We start from the raw sequence: 9,962 nt of genomic DNA, 5'->3' as shown, positions 1-9,962 counted from the left end.
GGTTGTACAGGCTTTTTTTTTTTTTTTTAAGATTTTTATTTATTTTATTTGACAGAGAGAGATCACAAGTAGGCAGAGAGGCAGACAGAGAGTGGGCGGGGGGGAGCGGGGAAGCAGGCCTCCCTGCTGAGCAGAGAGCCGATGCGGGGCTCGATCCCAGGACCCTGAGATCATGACCTGAGCCGAAGGCAGAGGCTTAACCCACTGAGCCACCCAGGCCACCCTGTACAGGCTTTTTGACGCCAATTTTATGTAGTCGCCTTTATCATTTGTGTCCCTTTTCCTCCTGTATTTTGGGCCCTTGCGTGCTGGTTCCGGCCGCTCCGTAAAGGAGTTGGCTCCTGTTCTCCTCTCAGATTCCTGTTGTTTCTCTTCTTCCCTTCGGTCTTTTTCTCCAGCTTTTCCCTCCCGGTGTTCCTTTTTGTTTGTCTAGATCCCACATGCGCTCAGAATGTATGTATGCCGGGATGCTGTGTAAAGAACGAGTCCTATTTGTTTTCCCTGTGAGGCTGTCCCATTGTTCCAAAATTACTGATTTGAAAGGTCACCCTTATCCAGCAACAGCCCTTCTTTTAAAGCTTTAGAAGTGAGTCCTCCTCCCCTATGCGCCTCTGAAGGGTGTGGCCCGTCTAAGGATCTGGAAACCGAACAGTGACAGCGTTTGCGTGCAGGGATATGTAGGTTCCTGGGCTTTCTGTACAGACCGTACCCATCCGCAGCCCTGAGCAGCATTAAGAAGGGACCCCACGGTGCTCTGATGAGGTGACCACACTGGCTGTGGGGTTCATTCCGAGGAAGCCTGGTGGTTCACTTGCCAGGGGGCATCAGAGTGCCATAAAAGTGAAGGTTCCAGAGGGGATGGGATTGGTGTCATGGCCACTCGTGTCCCTCCCGGGGCTGGGGCAGTGTGGCACCCGTGTCCCTCTGGAACATGGTGGATGGAACCTCAGAGGCCGTGTGGGGACATGTGTGATCAGAGGACGCTCCCCTGTGATTCCCAGCCAGGCCCACTCTGCCTTTAAGGGGCTGCCCCTGTGTGTGGGAGCCGTGCGATCCTTCAGCACACTCGGGCCACGAAATTGTGGGTCTGTACCTGTTCTGTTTTGTTTTTTAAGATTTTGTTTATTTGAGAGGCAGAGCGAGCACAAGCCGGGGTGTAGGGGCAGAGAGAGAGAGCAGGAAGCAGACTCCCAGCGGAGCAGGGAGCCCGATGTGGGGCTCGATCCCAGGCCTCTGAGATCAGGACCTGAGCCGAAGGCAGAGGCTTCTCCAACTGAGCTCCTAGGTGCCCTTGTCAGTGCCTGTTCAAAAAAAAAAAAAAAACGTGTTGGTCTTTTCACCATTTCCTAGAGTCCTTGTCGGCGAGGTCTCTGTCCGTTCAGGCCCACAGACAAGGATGAGCGTCCCTGTCATCTTTCCTCCCACAGACCGGCCGGCCCCCTGGCGTCTGCCCCATTAATAAGCCGGGCTTTCTCTCCAGTATAACCTTCAGCCCTGGTGTCAGGCTGGCCCAAACGAGGGCAGGATAATGGGACCCATTCTGGTACCATCACCATGAGGCTAGACGTCCGTTAATTGCTGGGCGCTTAGGCAGGAAATGTGTTGGGAAAACAAGGTAAATGAAATAATCAATTCCTAATCTTGACTGATCCCTGCAGAGATAATGAAGGGAAGACGATTTAGAGAGTCCAGCAACGCAGAGAGAATGACTAAAAGTCAGCCTTAACCTCAAAAGACACAGGGAGTTAGGAAGAGGGACCTGAAGGAGACAAGGGAGCCTGGAGCCCACCCTGTGGGGAGGGCTCTTTGAAACCCCCGGGGTCCGGGTGCCCGCCTCCTTTCCCTCCTGCCGCCCACAGCCAGCCCACAACCCGGAGAAGGATTCTTCCAAGGGCAGATCTAGCGCCGTGGCCTCTGCTGAGTGCCCGCTGTGGCTCACTTCTTCTCCTGCAGCGTTTCGGCTCTGTCCCCTGCCCTCCCCCCCGGCCCTGCTCACACTGGGGCCCGGCCCGGCCCAGCCCCCTGCGGCCCCCAGTCTCCAGCTCCGTGCTGTCGGCGAGCCCCAAGGAGCACGCCAGTCCTCCCCTGCGGGGGAGGGAACTTCTCTGTCCAGATTCGAGTTGTTTGCAGCTCCCCACGGACCCCCGTGTTAGGGGGCGGGGGTCCTGTCCCAGGGCTGACACAGTGCCCCCATCGGCACCGTAACAGCGCTCGGCAGCCATGAGGGAACCGTCTATACACGCCTCCTCCGATCTTACCCGTGGTCCTGTTGATCCCAGAAGCCGGGATTCCTCTGTGCCTAAGGCTGGCTGCTAGCCCCTGGGGAACTGGCTTAACTTCTCCGTGCCCGCTGCCCTCATCTTGAAATGAGAACCATGACAAGGTCATGGTGGGGACTAAAGGAGTTGCCAAGCGCACAGAGCCTCACTTATGACCCTGAGCTGGGTTGTCCCGCGGACTGATGTCAGTGCCCCCACCCCCGCCGCCCTGCACAGGAGCCCCCCAGGGGGCATATTTGCAAGATCTCCCTGCTCCGTGGTCCTCACCGCTTTCCTTCCTGTGTGGGGTTCCAGATTTCTTTTTTTTTTTTTCCCCCCAAAGATTTTTATTTATTTATTTGTCAGAGAGAGAGACAGCAGAAGAGCTGGGTGAGGGGCAGAGGGAGAAGCAGGCTTCCCGCGGAGCAGGGAGCCCGACGGGGGGCTCGATCCCAGGACCCTGGGATCATGACCGGAGCTGAGGGCAGCTGCTTAACCAACTGAGCCGCCAGGCATCCCTCTGTTCCAGATTTCTTGACCTGACCGCGTTGCCTGCCACGCCGTCCTCCTGGGACCTGTCCCTGCAGAGGTCCCTTGGGCCATCAATCACTGGCTTCCTGGGCTCCTGTAGGTCGAGCGTCCCGAGCGGCCCGAGGCAGAACAGGCCAGTCACAGAGCTGATCCAGGGCAGGTCTGGGAATCCCGCAAAGTCCGGAGCCACATGCTTTTCAGACCACGGGTTCCTCCGAGATAATAATGGTTGCAGACAGACAGCCACTGGGCATAAGCTATAAATCCCAAGCATTTGGGGAAACCTCAGCACCTTCCAGGGTCCTGCCCCCGGTGGAAGGTGTGGGGCGGTGCCCGCCCGCTCCCCGGGCCACTCCAGGGCCACGTTCCGCCGCGGTACACCTGTCTGCAGCACGAAGTGCCTGGGAGCTAACTAAGCTGACAGGAGAGTAAGGGACAGACCAGCTTTTCCTGTCGGACAGCCTGGCGTCCAGGAGGTTCCCGGGTTTTTGCTGGGATGGTGGCTTCTTTGGAATGAAATAACCCATAAGGCAGATCTTTGAGGTGGACAGCCGAGGTGTGTGGCTATGCCCAGGAGAGGGGGAAGACCCCCTGGCCTCTCAGGGTTCTGCGTGGCAGACGCCCCACACCTAACCCTCCACGCAGGGCCAGCAATTCTTAGCACTGACTGCCTGCCCCACGAGTCATGGGACTCTGGTCTCCCAGAAGAAATTTGGAAGAATGTCTCCTGGGAACACTGGAATAAGGGGTGTGTGGTCACACGAGAGTGCAAAACCCGGTGCTCCAGTCCCACGGCGTCCACGGTGGATATTCCCATTTAAAGGCTCTGAGAAGTCCTGTAGTAAAATAAAATACCTTTCTGCCTTTTTGACACAGGACTTGGCCGTCCTATTTATCTGGTTTCCATCTTAATAGTAGAGTCCAGTAGCAGATGGTGCACTGTTTGCCTTGAATAAGGCTCTTTGTCACCTGGATTCTGGCGTTAGGGCTCTTCTTTCTTCCTTCCTAGGGTACAGCTACCTTCTCAACGAACACCAGGTGTGCTTGTGGAAGAGCAAAGATTTCTACTTCTTTGTGCTACTGAGATTTTTATGTATTTTTTATCCTGAAATAAATTGGTGTCATGGGAAAGTTGCCAGAGTCTTATGATGATCTCCTGTGTGCGTTTTCTCAGATACGCCCGCTGCCAATACCGTGGCCCGTTTGCTTTATCATAGCCTCCCTCCCTCCTCTTTTTGTCTGAACCCTTTGGGAGGTAAGTTCCAGATAGCATGATGTCCCTTGGATCCTGCTTATTTCGGTAGAAAATTTGTAAGAACAAGGACTTATCTTCTATTTGACCACAGTACCCTTGTAAAAATTGGGAAGTAGGGGCGCCTGCGTGGCTCAGTCAGGCAAGCGTCTGCCTTTGGCTCGGTCATGATCCCGGGGTCCCAGGATGGAAGCCTGCATCTGCCTCCCTGCTCAGCGGGGCGTCTGCTTCTCCCTCTGCCTGCCGCTCCCCCTGCTTGTGTTCTCTGTCTCCCTCTCTCTCTTTATCAAATAGATAAAATAGATTAGAAAAATAAAACCTTTTTTTAAAACTTGGGAAGTAAACATCCACGTGGCTCCTACACACTCGGTCCGGTTTTGCCAGTGGCTCCTCTCACATCCTTCACGGGGAACGAAAATGTCGTAATTCTAAATGCTCCTGTGGAGGTACGTCTCGTTAGCCTTTGTCCCTCCTGGACACGTGTCACAGGAAGGAGCCGGTTCTTACAGAGGGCACCTCGGCTTGGGTGCCTCCGGGTGCTCTGGGGCTCAGCCGGGTCACTTTGCAGGAGGGGACGCAGAGTCCCCCCTGGCTGGGCAGAGTCGGTGTCTCACTCCTGGCGGTGTTGCCTTGCATACTCGGCGGTGACGGTACCGGCGGGTTCCTCCGATGGACAGTCGCTGTGTTTCCCTTTGTATCAACAAGTGCTGGGGGGTGATGGTTTGAGAACGAAAATTCTGTTTCTCGTCAAATTCCATCTGCTGATGTTTGCATCTGTTGACGACCTTGTCCTTCATCGGTGGGAACCCGCGCCGGTGGCCAGATAGCGTCGGGCCCATCATTTCTTCCTGTTTATTTAGCTTCCCTTCTGTTTTAAGGAAGAGCTCCTCTCCTCCTCTCTTAATCTACTTGCTCATTTATTACAGTATCGGAAGGTACTCTTGGATTCCTGTTTTATTCTCTGGGTTGTAATCTGTCGGGTCTGATATTACTACGATGCTGTATCCCGGATCATGGCCCTTTGAACTTTGAACTTCATGACTTCCCGGCACATGTCGTTCTAGCCGCAAGGGTACACCTGCCCAGCCGTGGCCCTAGCATCCTTTCAGTGGAGGATGACATTCAGAAGCCCATCCTCAGGCATCCTGAACTGTACCGTCTGCAAGGCTCTCTTATCCTCAGGAGTGGGGCAACACGTGCGTGCATGTGTGTGTGTGTGTGTGTGTGCACGTGTGCGCGTGCATACGCAAAGATACAAACCCACATCCCAGGTCCGGATTTTTGAAAATGTACAGTCAGCTGATTTTTTCCATCCCCAGGCTTTTTCTCCTCCGAGACAGCCAGAGCAATCCAAAGGCTTTTGTGCTCACGCTCTGTCATCATCAGAAAATTAAAAATTTCCAGATCTTACCTGTAAGTATCGAAAACTTCTCACTGAGCCTTGTCGTTTCTTGGGGTTGTTCCGAATGCAATTTTCAAACCCCAAACTAACCAGATCTAAGGGTCGTTAAATATCAGGTCCAAGCTGACCAGAGAGATGCTTCTCCAAGTCCCCTGATAGGTTTGTTTTTTGAAATTGGGAACACACCTCCCAGAAGTCATCAGCTGGGGGGTAACGTATACAAAATTGACATCAGGTGTTTCACATTCTTAAGTGATGAAGTCTACAGGTCATAACATTCCTAAAATGTTTCCTGTGGGGCCCCAACCCAGGCCATGTTCTGCCCAAAGAGGGTGGTGAGGTCTTTTCCGCTCAGAGACCCACTCTGTCCAGTAGCAAAGAAAGCTCTGGGAGGCTCACACCTGGCGGGGCTGAAGCTTGCTTGATCCCAGGACTTCAGCGTCTCAGGAGTCCCGCAGGGATGGGAGTGGGAGGATCACAGGGGAGTCCTGTTAGCTTTCCAGGAGCCTTCCTGCCGAGTCCCGATGATGCTCTCCCTCTGCCCATGAGGCAGCGGAAGGGTGAAGGCATTCGGTAGTGTGCCCGGGGCCAGGCTGCCCAGACTGCAACGAACCTTCGGTGCCAACCTGGGACTCGTCGCCCGAGGGGAAGCGCTTCCTTCCCTGTTTGCTCTGTCCGACCCCGCCTTACATTATCTCTCATTCTCTCAGCCTCAAATCAAAGAAAACCTGTTACATGGCGGGCGGAGTGGGTAGTGCTGTTTTCCCAGATAACCCCATATTCTGGAAGCCTCTTAGGGATAGTAGCTGGAGACTTGAAAGCAAAAAACCTTGAATACGGGGTGCACTCGTGCCTTCAGCTGTGTTTTGGAGTCTGGAAGCGGTTCTGAGTTACTAATCAGGAGAGGTTTCAGACTGATCTGCTCCGTACACACGTGTTCCCACCACAGTGCAGTCCTTACTCTCTCTGGTCAGACCGGCCTTAGGAAGGTTGCTACTTCTAGAAGGTACCATGGGGTCCCTCCATTTTGATGGAAATGGCTACCTGACATCCACCATGGCAGGACCTGGGAAAGCACTGCCGGTTCCTGCCCTCACCGATCCCTTGCGGTGACCCCATAGTCGCACTCTTTGTCCGCAAGCGTGTGGCCCATAACTCGGCGCATGTCCTTGTGTCCCTCTAGTGCGAGGATGACGGGCAGATGTTCTTCAGCCTTGACGACGGGAACACCAAATTCTCTGACCTGATCCAGCTCGTGGACTTTTATCAGCTCAACAAAGGGGTCCTACCTTGCAAACTCAAGCACCACTGCATCCGAGTGGCCTTATGACCTCACACTGACTCTTGGCCGAGGACAGGAGCAAGCTGACACTGGAACAGGGCCTGGGGGTCGCGCGTCGCCGAGAGCACTCGTCTGTTCTGCGCCCCGGGGAGCGGGGTCCGTCAGGGCCCACCCGCCAAGAGGGACTCGGGGTTGGACTCCCGCAACAGTTTGCTGCTGCGGATCTGCTGCGGGCTGCCTCCCCCCGCCCCCCCCGCCCCAAACGCCGAAGAGATCGGGGAGGCAGGAGAGCGCAACCGCGAACGGGAGGAAAGAAACTGGACGGATCGTCTTGGCTGGGCCACGTAGGAGCGAGAACCAGAGACACGTAATTGGAAATGAACTCTTGCCCTGGAATAATCTTGACAATTAAAACTGATATGTTTACTTTTTTGTATCGATCACTTTTTGCACTCCTTCTTTGTTTTCAATATTGCCCTCGGCCCCGGTAGGAGAGGGTGCGGCTCCTCCGTGCACACGGGACACGGGGACCGTGGCGAGGAACAGACTCCAGAGACCGAATCCGGGCCCCCAGGTGTTTCCAGGTCCCCACCCGGTGCAGGTGACCGGAGGCAGATCGGCTCCCAGGTAACAAACCACCCCAGCCCTCCGCAGAATACTTGAAGAGCTTTTTTTTTTTTTTTTCCTTTTTTTAAAGACACAGGTGTCACCTGTAGTGGGCGCTGGACCCCCGGTGTGGATGCAGTCGGGCACCCCCATCTGTCCGTCACTTTCATGTGCACAGATGCCCCCTACACCTGTTACATGTGTGTCCTCCACAGTTCAGGAGGCTGGGGTGCTCTGGAAAGCTCGCTGGCCCACTGCATGGCCTGGCTGAGTGGCCTCGCCTCTAGTGGACATGGGGAGCGTCCCTGGGACCCTCCCCGCCCCAGCACCCAGTGTCCACTGCCCCCTCTCAGCTTGTTCTAGAACGATCGCTGCCTTACTCCCCACCCCCCACCGCGGCTCAGGCCCTTTCCTGGCTGGCGTCCCTCCGGGGTTAAAGGATCGAAAAGGAAAGTGGCACCTGCTTGACCGCCGGAGGTGGCCCGAGGGTTTCCATGGTGATAAAGACGTGAACATAGGAAAGGGCACGTCTGCTGCCCGGCATGGATAGGTCCTCACTCGATGACCTCTGTCCTGCTGAAAAGCCCCGTAAGCCAGCCCAGGCGGAGGCCCCCCTCGGCGGGCTGGAGCTCAGAAGAGTCTGGTCAACACAGCACTGCTTCCCCCTTGGGGGACTGAGTCACACAGTGACTGGCTAACCCCCCCCCCGCCCCGTCCCCGTAGCTGAGTCACCAGGTGTGACAGGGGCCGCGGCTTTATCTGCGGTCTCTGCAAAGCAGAAAGGTCTCCCCTGACGGGCCTGGGAGATGGGTCACCACGCGGGACTGGCCCCCCAGGTGCCTGCCTCTGCCCCACCGCCGTGCCCCCAGCGAGCGTGTACCCCGGTGGGACCCACGGGACCCGCGTCGGTGGCACTGCTGTGCTCCCGGGACCTCAAAGGTGTAGAAACACTGTATTTTAGTTTACAGGCCTCACTCTGCTTGTTTTCCAGGCATGTCTACTTACGCAAAGGCAGAAGTTTTAGTAAAACGTTTTTAGCCATAAACGCTCCGTCGCATTTTCTTCCTTTTATAGCCGGTTATCTCAGGCCCTTGCAGGTCAGCCGACCCCCAGGTCCCTCCTGGCCGCCGGCCGCCAGGGCGCTGCCCCTCGGAGCCGGTCTTCAGTTCCCGTTAGACATTTTTCTCTTCACTGATTGGAAGTAGAACCAGAGAGCGATGCGGCGATCTCTCTTTCCCCGTGCGTAGACCTGTAGGATGAGGCTCTCACGGCCCTCTCCGCTGGACGGCCAGCCTCCGTGGCATCTCGTACTTGTAAACGTGCATTTTATTTAAGAGGAGCGGGAAAGCTGGACCCTGACTCACGGTCTGTGTGTTGCTGGGTGCAGGGTGGGAGCCCCTATGTCTGGTGCCTGGGAATTCTACCCAGAAGCAGCCTGTCCCTCGAGGATATGGGAGCCTGGTCTGGCCAACCAGGGGCGAAGGATGGTCGACTTTTATTTTTGTATTTAAAATGACATGAATGTAAACGGAACAGCTCAGGGTCATTTTGGAGCCTGTTGACTTTCTCTCCCTCTCTCTCTCTCTCTCTCTCTCTCTCTTTTTCTCTGTCTCTCGCCTGTGATTTTCTTTTCTCAAAGGAAAACCCCACATAGCAGCCTGGACTTAGTTGGAAATACCCAGCCCTTTGGGTACTGGAGTTGAAATGAGTGATCTCTGGTACCTTAGGTTTTCGAGTTCCGGAACATTGTTTTGTTCACTAAACCTTGGAGAAATGCGTGCCTCAGTCTAGCTGTTTTGTCTTCTCTTTTCTGCACTTAATGCCTGACAGTCTGACCAACTGAGGCAGCTGTCCGGGGTGGGACCTGCTCGCGGGGGATCGTGAAGTCCCCGGGCGAGCTCGCAGTGCCGGTGACGCAGCGGACGTGTGGACAGTTTCAGGGAATGCTGAAGGTATCACGAGACAAAACCTTGACTCCACGTGCTTTGCCCCTTTCTGTACATAGCTCTGCAGCTTGTGAACCTAATTGTAAACTTTCAGGTATTTTTGTACAAATGAGGGACTGTCTGTTTCTTGTAATTAGAAATAAACATGACTACGGTGTTCTTGGTTTTCCGCTGCCCCTGTGTCTGTTTCTGTGTTTGGGGACACTCCAGCGGGCCCGCACCTGAAAACCTTTGGAGACAACGTGGTTCTCTGTGCTGATTAGACGCTAGTCGGAGAGGAGTTCGTGAGTGACACGCGGGCCACGCGGCTCTGCATCCCTGCCTCGACGACCTCAGCCACCTCTTCTCCCCGAACCTCCACCGCAAAGTGATTCAGAGGTGGTCCGAGCCCCACTCAGGTTTTGCAAACACCTCAAGGAACTCACAACCAGTTCGCATTTGAGAAATCCAGTGGCGTGGTTGGTGCTGCAGTGGGACCATGACCGTGGGTTGGATCCAGGTTTCTAATCAAAGAAGCTGGCAGGAGGACGGAGAATGGATGCCCCGTGTCACTGCTTCCCCAGGGCCTCCCCGGAGGGACTAACTCTTCTCCCTGCCTCTGGTCACACATGCCTTCCTGACAGATCTCCCAAAATGACACATGAATTGGCGATAGAACATTTTTCCTTTGGTATCTCTCTTGCAG

The 9,962-nt window shown here is 55.1% G+C and overlaps 1 protein-coding gene across 2 annotated transcripts in view; it reads left to right on the top strand.

Annotated features, from left to right (window-relative positions):
* The window catches only part of GRB10 (growth factor receptor bound protein 10), a 173,679-nt gene extending 164,236 nt beyond the window's left edge, over positions 1-9,443 (top strand). For both annotated transcript variants that reach the window (XM_080818250.1, XM_080818251.1), the window contains exons 17-18: positions 5,361-5,454; positions 6,627-9,443. In XM_080818250.1, coding sequence (XP_080674376.1) covers positions 5,361-5,454; positions 6,627-6,773 — 241 coding nt within the window. In that variant the 3' untranslated portion in view covers positions 6,774-9,443. The remainder of the gene's footprint in view (positions 1-5,360; positions 5,455-6,626) is intronic.
* Positions 9,444-9,962: the final 519 nt, after the last annotated feature.

This window comes from Martes martes (assembly GCF_963455335.1).
Source record: "Martes martes genome assembly, chromosome: 11".
NCBI classification, from domain to species: Eukaryota; Metazoa; Chordata; class Mammalia; order Carnivora; family Mustelidae; genus Martes; species Martes martes.
Note: the sequence above shows the minus strand (reverse complement) of the source record. Positions and strands in the feature narration are given on the sequence as shown.